This window comes from Nematolebias whitei, chromosome 5 (genome assembly GCF_014905685.2).
Source record: "Nematolebias whitei isolate Nwh7 chromosome 5, NemWhi1, whole genome shotgun sequence".
Taxonomy (NCBI): domain Eukaryota; kingdom Metazoa; phylum Chordata; class Actinopteri; order Cyprinodontiformes; family Rivulidae; genus Nematolebias; species Nematolebias whitei.
Window position 1 is genome coordinate 20,210,058 of NC_056502.1, and position 14,639 is coordinate 20,224,696.

Genomic DNA, 14,639 nt, shown 5'->3' on the forward strand with positions numbered 1-14,639 from the left:
GTTTTTTTGAATGTCCAGAGGACCAGATTTAACTTTTTTACATTTTTCTACCTGGATTATTGAGCATGCATCAGGATAGAAAAAAAAATGCTTCAAACATTTAGACAGTAATTTACTAATGAGTCTTTATTTTACGATGCATCTTCACCAACGCTGACTGACCAGTTCATTCCCAGCAAAGCTCAAACTACTTTTTACTTATCATCCTAAACTGATTATTACAAATTATTACAAACTAATTATTATTAATTATTACTCTAACTAGTCACAGTAGTTAGGTATGATCAATAACGCATATTTTTTAGAAATAAAAAATAGAATTTCTTCCACAAACAGGTAATTAGAACTGTAATTATAAGCATGAAAAATAAAGTATTACTGTATTTGCAAGTCATCACCAAAACAAGCAACAGTGTTTGTCTTTGCAGACCTTCGAATGCATCAGATGTAATTACTCGACAAACAGAACTGAGCTGGCGACTTAAACTGAGGTCTAGATTAATTTGGCTCTGGTGTTTCAGGCTGACAGTCTGTCGCTGTGCATGTAGGGCTGTGTGTTGGGACGCTCAAAGTGGATTCCTGTGAGTTTACAGATGTTGGCACACGGGGTCAGGGGGGAGAAATCATACAATGCGTGAATACTCCGAGCCAATTAAAGTTCTCGTGTTTGATTTCAGTTCCTAACTGAAGAATGACTTCTCGGGTTGCCTCTGTCACAAACAAATAGCTCTTGAGCTCACTGACATTACTGCTTTGGTGTGTTCACACTTTCTTTTCCTTTTTTTCTTTCTACGTATCCTCTCTGATTTTCATTGTTGAAAGCGATTATCCTGACAGAAGGCAGAGAATTGAGAGGAAAGTGTTAGCCTGAGGTGAGCGTACAGAAATGTGTACATACAAAAAAAAAACACGTGCCCACACAATTCTGCTCTAATCTTGACAAGCACGCCGCATTCATTATCTCAATCACCTCACCTCCATATAACTCAAACGGAGGGACCTCTCTGTGATTGGATCATTTCCTGGAAGTGACTTGAGCTTGCAGGATGGATCGATATGGAGGCGCACACACTCGAGGAGTCACACAATCGATATATATCAGTTCCATCTCGGTTGATTTTAGTCCAGGAGAGCCCCATCAGGCTTTTCTTCAGCCTCCCCTCATTTTCACCCATTGTGTGCACAAGCCACCTACCTACGGATGGACCAGGAAAGACAATGGCTTTCTAATTATGTGTGTGTTCAGTTAAAACATCACCCAGGATGGAGCTTTAGCATTTAACAAGTGGCTGCCGATAATGATTATTACTCTTGCAGGGAAAGTGCTGATGTGTGTACTGATGTTTGCAAGGCAAGGGTCATTTCCTCCTCATGCCTGCAATCTGATAGCACTGCTCTTTTCCTCTTCACTTCTGTTCTTGTTTGCAGGCGTACTGTTTTACTGAGGCCAATTGAGGCCAAAAAGTCACTGTTTCTAAAAAAAAAAAAAAAAACAGGACTTAACAGGAGGGGTGGGGAGAAAATAGTCCGGGAGGAAAGAAAAGTGCAAATAGAGGAAATAAAATTGGAGATAAAGTAAGAGAGAAAGTAATAGAGTGAAAAGGGGGGTGTAACAACAAAAAGGGAAGGTCTGGGACAGCACAGAATCAAGTCATGAGAGGCGGAGGAGAAGGACAGAGGAAAGGAAAGAAAGAAAGAAGGGTAGAATGAGAGAAAGAAGTGACAACCTCAAATTAAATTCCCATCATGTCAGTGTAGAACAGAATTCAATAGTGTTTATTGGCAGCCCCTAGCCTGAGGGAAATTACATTCTGAAGCAGAGCATGGCATGAATGCACACACACACATACGCACACGTTCACACATATACAAGCAAGAGCGCACATCTATTGTATACAACACTGTGCAAGTTTCTGGACTTCCAAAAAAAAAAAAAAAACGAGCTTCTGATGTGAGCATGCAGACAGGCAATTTATTCCCTCAGGTCTTGGTGCCATTTGCACAGTGCATGCGCATTTGCCTGTCCTCGTGCGATTTATGTACCTTTATATTTTAACTTCTCTTTCCCCATGCACAATTTGTACCGGTGCACAAAAAGTCTAAATTGTGCAATTTAGTTGTACGCGTCTCCTGTCTATCACTTGCCATTTCTTCTTCACCTTATTTGCCACTGCACTGACACACATGGCTTTAATATTATTGAGGCGGGGGTAAATGTGTCTCCGAGCTCAGGCTGCCGTGAGCACAAGGCTTCAGTGGTTCCGTCCACCCTCCAGCAGAAGGCAACTCGCTTTAATAGGATGTCGTTTAAGAGTTTTATGCAGAGCACACGCAGAGGCTATTATAGCTGATGTCTCCAGGATGCAGATTTGCTTTAAATGGCTAACAGTCCCTCCAGCCGCTTCACCCCCCCACAACCTGCCTCCTCTAACCCTTTTCGTTTATGCCTCTATCTCCACTCTCTTTCTCAGGATTTTCTTCTCCAATCCCTCCATTCATTCTCTCTCCATCTTTTCTCTCTCCTCCTCCAGGAATGCACAGAAAGGGCTTTAGGTTGCTCAGCAGAGGATCTGAAGTCTCTTTTCTACTGTGAGCTGTGTGACAAGCAGTACCTGAGACACCAGGAGTTTGACAACCACATCAACTCCTACGACCATGCACACAAACAGGTATAGAAGATACACCTGAAACACACACACACACACAGAGAGATGCACAAACGGGTATCGCTTTTGATTTGATGTTATGAATTTCGGAAGTGTTACTAGAGTATTTTGTGTGCTGATGGAAAGCTGCTCCATATTACTGTGTCAGTCTACCCAGTCGGTTCAGTTTTTTCCCACAACGGGAGGAGTGTGACATCTATATCGCCTTTGTCATGCGCACACACATGCAGAACACCTGAAAACAAAGTAGTGCACACATGTATGTAGGTCCAAAGTTTACAATGTGAACTTTATCAAAGCTAAATAAAATTAAGAATATTTGAGTGATCCAGTATTATCTTTTAAAATTAGATTTTTTTTAAATATAAAAGCAAAACCAAAAGAAAATACATATATGAATAGAGCAAAACAATAAAATGTTCAATTTTTACTAAATCTGCGTTCTGTTTTCAAATAAAATGTTTATTCTTTTTTTTTTTTTTTTCATTAAAATAATTTCTACCCCAACTTTACAATACTACAGAGTATAAGATCTCAAACAGGAAAAGTGGACTTCAAAAACATATTCGAAAACACTGAAAACTACAGGTTCAATATTCTTCTTGCCTTTTTGTTGTTTTAAAATTCTCCCCACATTCTCTGCAGCAGAGAGGTCATGACTGCAGGAAGGCCAGTCAGGTACTCATATCATCTTCTCCTTCAGCAACGGATTTGTAATGTCTGCAGAATGTGCTTTGACATTGTCTTCTTGAAAAATAAATGGAAATACCTGCTAAATATATTCTAAAGATAGCAACTATTGCTTTAAACTCTGTTTGTACGTGGTTTTATTGGCAGGTGGACCTAATTGTAACTGCGTCTGTGCGTATGTTTATTTGAATGTTGGTTAGTAAAACTTTAGTAAAAGTGGAGAGACATATTCAAGTGAACAAATATAAGAATCCTTTTCAAGATGGCGGTCACAGCTAATCGACCGTCACAAAAGCCAAAATGTCTTTACCTCTGCAAGCTTTACAGATACTGTGCTAAAACTTGGTGTGGTAGTAGCTGAGAGTCATCCCAAACACACACTTCAGGCACTAACAGGTCAAGCAGAATCTTTGCTTCAGACATGCAAGACTGCTGGGGATTTGGATTCCTTCAAGGAGTTTTTTGTTGTAACAATGCTGCAGTCGTCTTCCAATGCAAGAGTTGGGGGTTCAATTCCGCCAGCAGTCACATGCCCAAGAGTCCCTGGGCAAGACACTGAACCCCATCATTTCCTTCGATGGGTGTATGAATGTGATCTAAGGCACTGATTAGGCTTTGTATAGATATAGTCTGGGCCGGATTTTAGCAGGGGCTTACAGGGGCTGCAGCCCGTGGCCCCGGCATTTCAGGGGCCCCGAAGGATGTTTTATGTTTTTGTGAATGGATAGTGTCAGAATTTAATCAATGACTATGATGATTTTGACAGCACCGATGAAAAATGTTCCAATTTGTTCTGGAAAACGTCCATCTTGAATGCTTGCTTGTTATTGGTCCACTTTTGACGCATCTTACGCATTGGGGAGGAGCGTCAGGGAATATTATTTTACAATGGCAGACAACAGTGTTTGTGGTTCTAGTTCCTCCAGATAAGATGAATGCAGAAGTGTCATTAATAAATGGAAATCTGTATTTTATTCTTCATATTTTTCAAGATGTTCTCTGTAAAAACCTTGGTCTATATATATATATATATATATATATATATATATATATATATATATATATATATATATATATACAGTATTGACTCCATCCCAGGGGCCCCCATCCTGACTCCAGCCCAGGGGCCCCCATCCTCCTAAATCCGGCCCTGGATATAGTAGAGTGCTGTATGAATAGTTAAACGAGGGCACAGATTGTGGTGTAAAGAGCTTTGCATATAAGATAGAAAGGTGCTATATAAGTACAGTCCATTTAACATAACTGTCACTAAGGGACAATCCAAACCCAGGACAGAGTGGACAGTGTTGAGTTTTTAAATTGTCCGCATGTTTCCAGAAAACTACCACTTGACTTTTCCTTTAAAACTTTTGTCTCAAGTCCAGTCTTCACGTTTGACAAATAACAATGGAGGCTCCTGAGCAAAAATATTAGTGGGGTGGACATTCATTTTCTAAATAACTAACCACACAAATTTTTACAAATTACGTTACATTTTCTGTGAATAAACAACAGATATATGTTGCTTAGTATTTAATTTATTGGTTGGTGTGTGTGTGTGAGTGCATGCGTGTGTGTTTGTGAGTGCATGCGTGTGTGTGTGTGCGTGCATGTGTGTGCGTGTGTGTGTGTGTGTCTACAAAGATTTGCCTTTTATCTCCCCCTTGGGTTGAGGTTGTCTCGTGAAAAATAGTCCTGTCTAATCAATCAGAGAAACGAATGCCTCCCACACCCAGCCGACAGTAGCACAGTTTTCTGAATTGGATTTCTAGTTTGATTTAAAACAATAATTCCAAAATAATCTTGCAGATTAAAACAGTTAATTGGGAAAAACAAGTTTTATGAAGTAACTCTAAGATAATTTAAAAGTGAACAATGATGATAATACAGTATATTATCGTTGAATCCAATAGAAGGTTCAAGTGGTGATTGAACCCAAAAACACTCAGTTACCAGACCACTGCTTCAACCACTGATCCACCACAGCCACACCCACAGGAGTCACAGAACTGTTTAAATAGTATCTTGATGCACGCTCAAATAAATAATGTTTAAATAATGTTCTACCATGTGATTAAAATTTCCTGTTTAACTTTCCTCTGTTCTCAGTTTTCTGTTCTGGTCCCCTCTGTCTGCTCCAAACAGATTTAAACAGAATATCTCCACTGTTGGTCTCAGCAGGCTTCAGTGCAGCTAATCCTGGGTTTGAGCTCACATCAGGTCTAGGTAGAAGTGTATCAACGAGCTAATACTAGCTGAATATGTCTACAGGGCATAAAATCAGACGTCCCAAATTAAACTATTGGACCTGCCAGTTCAGTTCACTGGCCGCACATTCGGATTTGCTTGACGAATGCAGGTCGTTGAATGGCACTGCCCCACAACGCTAAGTAAATAACTGAGGAAGAATCCCTAAAAAATAATTTTAAACTCCACTTAAAATTGTCTAAACAGTTGAACAACACAGAACAAACCAATACACAGCAAGCTCAGTAAATAAGTAATTTACATTATTTATAAGGGGGGACTACTTTGTGGGGCTAATAGTTATTTTAATTGAGGCTCTGCCCCACCTGCTCCTATGGAGCAACCACCACTGACAAATAACCTCTTAGAAGATTTTTAGAAAATGGACCAAAACTCTACTTAGGGCTTGACAATTGTTTTAAATTTCTTCTGCTGAGATTATAGACACAGAATGACAATTCATGATAGAGTGCCTTCCACCACTTGCTCTTGCTGAGATTGGATGCTTTTCCCTTCCCCTCCCTCTCCGATTTGCTTTGCTGCTCTGTTTGTCTGTGAAACTGCTTCTGAGCCTCTCTTGCATATCTTCTGAACCACAATTATGGACATGTTTTGATCAGTTGGTCCCTCCACACAATTGATAACATTTCTTCAAAGAGAAGACAGGCTTTAGGCGGGCCGATTTGTCCTGTTGGCATACATGCAGCTGGGTATCTCATCGACATGGAAGACGTGATGATGTGTCTATCTCTTCTGCCATTTGTGGATTTTAAGGATGCATATTTAATTGAATTTACGATAACTGGTTCCTGCTTTTTGGATTTGGCTGTTTGCTGAGGTGATCAACAATCAAGGAAGTTGTCAGCAGCAAATTTGGACCCGATCAAGCTGCTTGCCTTTATGATGGCTTGGTTCGTGCCTCGAGTACCCAGACCCAAATGCTTTGGGCAGAATGGATCAGATCTCGGGAATTTTGCTCAGTCACGTTCCATCGGTGTGGCCATGTAATTTGGCCATTTCAGAACCGAGTGGACCAACACAAACTCAAGGTAGATGTCATTAAGTTCTGTCTGTCCCCAAAACAACTGTGTGTTTATCTGAATTTGTCTCCCTTGGCTGGCCTTGAAGGTCATCTTATCTGAATTCACCTGGAGAACATGTGATCTGACACTCACCACCCCCTCCCTGAGGAATTTCCACCTGATAACCAGAAGAAACTAGCTGAATAAACATTGTGTCATAATTTCAGAACTCTTGGATTCTCATAGAAGTTATTCTTGGCCATTCCAAGACATACCTCGAGAATGTTTACGGATATCACCGGAGGACACTGGCTGATTATTACATCCTTATCAGAACTCTTACAGTGCCCTCGAGAGCGTCTATGAACATTGCTCACCGCTCTCGTCGTCTCCCCCCCTCTGCAGAATGTCTACGTCACTATGTGCTTGTTTGTGCGAGGGGTTTTTTAATATCAGAGTTTTTCTTCTCAGCCAAGAAGAAAGAGTCTGATGGAATTTTTTCGCCTCCAATTCCTACATGTTGTCCAGTTTCATTACTTTTTGTCTGTCTAAACAGATCTCACTTGTAAATGAGTCTGCTAGGCTCAATGTGACTTATCTGTCTAAATAATGGTTGAATGAGAAAAAGTGATTGTATATTATAGTTTGATTGCACTCAACATGTCTAAAGAAAAAGACAATATGTTTTATTTTTAAGTTGTGTCTGCAGTTTAAGCTACATACAAATAGATAAATTTTGTTTTCTTTGTTTGCCTACAGTTCCAAGCCCATATACTATTAGCTCAATTTTTTCTAATCAGTCTTAGTCAAATTTGTTAGATTACTTCTAAATAGCAGGGGTTTTGCTATGAAAACTGTATTGTAATTATTAACAATAAAAATACAAATGTAAAAATACATAGATAGCACAGAATTTTACAGACACTTTAAATACAAAGAAATAGATTTTTGTAGATACCTGATGTTTAGGGTGGATGGACCCATATGTCAGCAGGCTGAACTTTAAAACCAAAACTGTACTGGAAAGAGTGATTGCTGAGTGAAAACAGGTGTGCTGAATAAAATGAGTGTGTAGAACTGGAATCAGGGACAATTGAAGTCAAGTCAAATAAAGGTTCTTTATTGTCATTCGCATGTGGTACATGAGGTGGAACAAAATTGTGTACACAGTGTCCCAGCTACACCCAACAATAGCCAAAATATAAAGTGTAAAAAGAAACAGTAAAAAAGGCTCTAAGATATGAACTAAGATACACGCTAAACGATGCTAAAAGATCTAAGACATTCACCAGTCACTAATAATGCAAAACAATGCACCAAACAACAGCAGCACAAACATAAGTCTGTGGGTGGATGAGTATGACTGAATGAACACAGCAGCATGAAATAATCAGCAGCATGAGATCAGCAGCTTGGATAATCAGCAGCACATATTAACAATCAAAGTTGCATTACAATGTTTGTTTGTTTTTTCACAGTGATTATCCTGGTTAGATATTCATGAGTCTAACAGCTTCAGGGTAGAAGCTGTTCCTCAGTCTACTGGTTCTACACTTAATGCTCCTCACCCTCCTGCCTGAGGGGAGCAGGGCAAAAAGTGTGTGTGCTGGGTGAGTGGGGTCCTTCATGATGCAGGTGACCTTCTTCCTGCATCTGAAAGTGTAGATGTCTGTGATGGTGGGGAGGCTGACTCCAACAGACTTCTGTGCGGCCTCTGTGTCTCCGTGAAGACGTCTAAATTTAAATTTTTTAAAAGTAGAAGACAATATAATCAAAACTACTTTAAATCTAATGAAGCAGGAGACAACCAAACAGGAAATGACTACATTAAAAGAAAAACCTATAAACCACAACAGAACCAGTCAGGATTCATTGTTAGGAGGCTTATACCGGACAGAATTTTATGAAATAATTAATTGCTTTTAATGAGAACTTGATTGACTTAAAAAAAAAACATTTAAAAAAGAATAATGGACGGACAGTTAAGCTTGGCACGAGACGCTGACATTCATTGACTTTTTAGCTTTCCGGGTTATAAAAGGACAAAAAAAAATCCTTTGCTTATAAAATAAAACAGCAATCTGTTTCTTTAGAGAGCCTTTTAGGAATTTATTTCATTTTCTTTGAAAAATGTCAAGGATTTTCTTTAAATGTGTCTCAAATTTTTGTCTGGCAGATTTAACAATAATTATCTAATATTCTATTAGTTTTGTAAGAGTAATAAAAAGCCCAAATGAATTGAAATGTTTTTATTATTTGTGCTCATTTCTGATTAATTTTCAAGTATGGAAATTGCAAAAAGGGTCAACATTTTATTGTTCCCATCTTTAGAAAGCTGACCTTGAATCAGGAAATTTAGAATTGTGAAAATTATTTTTGTGCTTCTATAGTTTTTTGTTTTTGTTTTTTTTTTGGGAGGTGGACATTTTTGACTTTACCTTTTTGATTGTGGTACAATAGTTGAAGAGACCGTTCATATGCATAAATGTAGGATTTTATGGAAAGATTATGAACAAACATTATTTTACCTGTGGTAGACAGTTTCTTAAATAACTTCAGTTAAGAGAAATCAAGTTTAATTTTGACTGATTCTTCTTCTTCATCATCGTCTTCTTCTTCTTCTTTTGGCTTTTCCCTCTTCAGGGGCCGCCACAGTGAGTCATCCTCCTCCATCTCACTCTGTCCTCTGCATCCTCTGTCCTCACTTCAACTACCTCCATGTCCTCTCTAACTGCATCCATATATCTCCTCTTTGTCTTTTTCCTGGCAGCTGCATTTCAAACATCCTTCTACCAATATATCCACTGTCCCTCCTCTGGACATGTCCAAACCATCTCAGTCTGGTCTCTCTAACTTTATCTCCCAGTTGTTCAACCTGTGCTGTACCTCTGATGATCTCATTCCTAATCTTATCCATCCTTGTCACTCCTAAGGAGAACCTCAACTTCATTTCTGCCACTTCCAGTTCTTTCTCCTGTCTTTTTGTCAAGGCCATTGTCTCAGACCACACAACATACAATAGCTGGTCTCAAGCTAGTCTGTGCAAGGCTCAGACCAACAAGGATTGCTGCTGTCCTAAAACAACTTTAATCACAACTTTTCTAAATTGCTTCTGTGAATGCTGTTTTATAAATTTTATTACCGCAGTAAAATTTGCACTAACTTGTTTTTCTGAGAGATATGTCATGTTCTTCCTGCAAATAGTCCCCTAGTTTGCATCAAAAGTCCTACAGCTAAGTGCTGCTGCTGGCTGTGATTTCAAACAGCTGTAGCTTTCTATGGAAATTACCAAGTAATGCAAAGTTCACATTTATGTGAAGGTTTATTAACAGGCGTTTGAATGAACCACAAGGTAATTGTTTTAGGGTGGCAGCAATCCACTTTGATCTTGACTGCTTTGACGAGCCATAAGCTCATTATCCATCACTCATCCTCTTCTCATTGTTTTGGAGTCGGGTCGTGGGGGCAGCAGCTTGAGCACAGAGGTCCAGATATCTCTTTCCACAGCCACCTCTTCTAGTTCTTTTGGGAAGATTCTAAAGGGTTCCCAAGCCAGCTGAAAAACATAGTCTCCAGCATGTCTCCTCCCAGTTGGACATGCCCTGAAAATCTCCTTAGAAAGGCATCCAGGTGGCATCCTTACCAGATGTCCAAACCACCTCAACTGGCTCCACTCGATGTGATACATGAACTCCTCCACCTGAGGCAGAACTTTCTTCCCAACCTGGAAAGGGTAATCCTTTTTCAACTGGGAACCATGACCTCAAATTTGGAGGTGCTGATCCTCAGCCCAGCTGCTTCTCTCTCAGCTGGATACCACTCCAGTGAGAGCTGAAGATCAGCAGCAGCAGATCGTGACACAATGACGCAAACAGGACCATGATAGCTCATCCTTCTGGTCTGAATTTATAGCAATTTCAAGAAACTGCAGTCATTCAAAAAGCTATCTACAACAAGTAACATTATTGTTCATAACCTTTTCACAACCCCACTTGAATATATAGGAACTCTTTTGTTAATGTGCTGACTTCCACTGGGCTCGTCCCCTGACAATAACCCACCTCTCCACCAACTCCCATGATAAGAGCCTGGATAGTTTTTGTAAGTTCCTGCAAATAAACAAAAAGATAACTATCCAAATACACAAACAAATAGAAGCATCGAGTTTTATTCAGTAAAATAACTAAAATCCAGCAAATCTAATATATATATATATGTATATATATATATATATATATATATATGTATATATAAAATTTTATATAACCAAGTCTGACATTTATATCTTATATTTTTTCTTTTTCTTCACTCTCTTGCTTAAAGTTTACAGCAACTGATTTGTATGTATCTGGTACATAAGAATGCTTTTATATTTCTCTTTTTTTCTTCAGTTTGTACTTTCTTGGGATGAAAGAACAAACAAAAACAAATAAATATTCAGCACCAAATAAACCATGAAGCTGTTAGTCATAGCTAAAACATAATTCTGTCATTGCAGTTTGGACAGGAAAAAGTCAGTGGAGCATTAGAGGAGAAGCCCCGGCAGCAGGTTTTCCCCTGTTTTCACATCCACTTCCACATACATCCTTCACTCTGGACCAACATACTGAAGGTTCTGCTGATAAGTCATTCTCCTAAAGCTATCTGCTGTCGTAGCGAGACGTACACCTAAATGTACAAACATTCAGACGTGTACTCACCCGCATACACTAGTCCTCAAAACGCAGGCGATCTCTAAGCCGAGCCAAACCGCTTCCCACTTCTGAACGCCCACACCGCGCATCATGAAATAAACATGGAACAAGGCCGTTCCTCCTCAGTCATTGTTCTTTGAAAATGAACTGAAGCAACTCCAGGCCAATGTTAATGCTTTGTTTTCGCCAGCAGCAGGCACATGAAACGAGCTGCATGAGGCGCCGAGCTGACAGTAGCCAGTGGCACTGGGGGAACACACACGCACACACATACGGAAATACAAGCACGTACGCCTGGAGAGCAGACAACAGATGAAATTTTAGCTGAAGACAATCTCCCTGCAGGAGTATTGGCTTTGGAGAATTGACGCTAATTGCATCCTCTTTTTTTTTTTTGTCATTGATAAAGGCATCTGAAGGCTGATTATAAAAATCGCTCCCTACAATTCAAACTTATTCGGGGGAAATAAAAGTGTATTCAGTCGATCAGCTCGTCCCTTCACATGCTACCTAAGAACGCATTATACCTCACTCTAATGCTCCAGGGTGTTTCAATCAACCCTGACTCATCCATAGGCGCCTCACCCTGAGGACTCCTCCACAAATCCTAAAGCAGATTATCGATCTTTGCTTTGACCAACTCATTGAGCTGCATGGCTTATAGCAAGACTGACAAGCTGGAGACCAGACATGATATCACTTCCTGCCATTTGGGATACAATATCTTTGAAGATAAGACGATTTTGAGAAGGGGGGGAAAAACATTTTTTCCTGTGTGTTCAGAGAAAATAATTCCGTGCACAACACTTTGTTTGGCTCTAAATATAGCTACAGGTTTGCATGCAGTGGGGCCTCTTTGAACAGAGAACAATAACCTGGCACATTTGAGCAGGATGTGCTCGCCCTCGTATATTTTTGTCGATCATAGTTTGCCTTTCCTAATCATAGTAGTTCATTAAGCACGCCTCTGTGCTTGAAGATGATTAATATCACCCATCGAATAAGTTTGCCATCAAAAGCTTCCCACACACGCTTGTGACGGCAAACATCTGCTCCGCTCGAGCATCTGAGATGTGTTTGTTTTGGAGATCCAAACCCTCCGTTCCAGTGGCGCGTTCCTTCAGCTATCTTCAGTGAGATGAGAGTGGGTTGTTAAGCATCGCTCGATAATGTAAAAAGACACCAGCTTGTGTAAGACTCAGCTGAGATTAACCCGACGACTGTCAGCTCCTGCTCGAGATCCGGGTGTGAAAATGAGCGAGTATATAAATAAATCTGAAGTCTAAGGCGCTAATCTGATGAGCAGTATGTGTGTGTGATACATATTGTATGGGTGGATAATAGCGTAACGCGCTCTGAAATCATGTGAGGTGTAATCCTGTTGCAAATGATGCTAAGAGATTCAATTCACAAGTATGTAAACAGCTAACTCTAAGTCCATAAAACATGGGGCGGATTTCACACTGAAGAAGCCAAAATACGATGAAAAGCACGAAGAAGAGATGGGAGAGATGAAGGTGCACGATGATGCTTCTATTCTCAATCTCATGAGTCCTCTTCTTACCCTTCAGACTGAGACAATAAGATGCATAACAACTTTGCACACACACACAAACACACACACACACACACCTGCCAAGCATGGATAAAAACTGGATTAAAGTATGACAAAAAAGGAAACTGGAGTGAGAGGCATGAATCGTTGTTTCCCTGGAAGCACTCATACACCCATGGCTATAGACATAGATCCACATAAACACACACATGTGAATTCACCTGAGCTAATTGTGTGAATGTTTATGAAGCATTCACACTATTGTGATCCATTTATCTCGTGTGCATTTTTTGGCATCTTTCTCGTCCCACAGTTTTTAAGACTATTTCAACAAATCATACATCAAAACGTTCAGCTCTTTCCGAACAATCCTGCTATAACTTTTGGTATTAGTGCAACTTTAGCTTTTTGAAATATTTAGCCTTTTCTGCCATTTTTTTCTCATAGAAAATGAATTGAGCTCATTTTACATCCTTCAGATCTTTAAATCTGTTTACAACCTTTTACTGCTCTTTTCACATTTTGTTCTGCTTCAGCTTCTTTCAGCTTCCTTGTGCAAATTTAAACATTTTTCAGCTTCTTTCAGCTACTTTTAGCTATTTTGTCAGCTGTTTTGTGCTCCTTTCAGATTTGTTCTGCTAACTACAAAATTTTCGTGCTTCTTCTTTCTTTCTCCTAATTTCAGCTTGTTGTGCTCCTTTCAGCTTATTTCTGCTAGTTTCAGCTTTTTCCACTATTTTAGCTACTATTTAACTATTTTATAGTAATTTTAGCTTTTTCAGCTAATTCCACATTTTTTACACCAATTCCCTTTTCAGCCTAATTCAGCAAAAATGTGCACTCTCCACTTCCTTCTTGTAATTTCAGCTTCTTTCACTTTTAAGCTGCTTTTCAGCTGTTTTTACTAATTTCAGCTTTTTTCAGAAAATTTCCACTTTTTTGTGCTCATTTCTTCTTCTTTCAGCCTAATTGGGCAAACGTGTTCTTTCTGCTTTCTTCTGCTAATTTAAGCTTGTTCTGCATTTTCAGCTACCCTTTTGTTTTGTTTTTTTGCCATTTTAGCTAATTTCAGCTGTTTTCAGATAAATGCAAGTTTTTTTGTGGTGATTCCTGTTACTTTCAACCTAATTAACTTCTTCAGTGTAATTTTAGCTAGTTATGCTCCCTTTAGCTTTGTTCTGCTAGTTTCAGCTTTTTCTGCTATGTCAGCTACTATTTAGCTATTTTATGCTAATTTTTGCTTTTTCAGCTAATACCATATTTTTAGCTCATTTCTGCTCTTTCCACTTCTTTCTGGTAGTTTAAGCTTTTTTCTGCCTTTTCAGCAGCAGTTTTTTTGTTGTTGTTGTTGTTGATTTCAACTTTTTAAAGTTAATTTACTAATTTTTGTGCTCATTTCTGCTTATTTAAGCCTAATTCAGCAAATATGTGATATTTCTTCTTTCTTCTGCTAACTTAGGCTTGTTCTTCCATTTCAGCTATATTTCAGCATGTTTATTTTTAGCTAATTTCAGCTGTTTTCCAGAAAGTTCTTCAGCAATAAGCATTCACACCGTATTTTTGCAGGAAATGCTATTTCTTTAATAATTGTCCTACCCAATAATGCAGATAAGAATCTCGAAGTTTCCTGAAAACATAAACACTCTAAAAGTGTTCTTTTCTTGCTCTTGCGTTCCTGAGCGTGACATAATCAAACAGTCACAGACTGAACCTCGTTGCGCTCCCAGTACCTCACACACTGATGTTTGTCAAAACCCCTTGGCAT

At 39.2% G+C, this 14,639-nt stretch overlaps 1 protein-coding gene across 1 annotated transcript in view; it reads left to right on the forward strand.

Annotated features, from left to right (window-relative positions):
- LOC119409445 (G patch domain-containing protein 8) overlaps positions 1–14,639 on the forward strand; it is an 87,378-nt gene that overhangs the window by 56,401 nt on the left and 16,338 nt on the right. Inside the window, exon 2 of the mRNA XM_037676332.1 lies at positions 2,532–2,669. Within this exon, the coding sequence (XP_037532260.1) occupies positions 2,532–2,669 (138 nt within the window). The remainder of the gene's footprint in view (positions 1–2,531; positions 2,670–14,639) is intronic.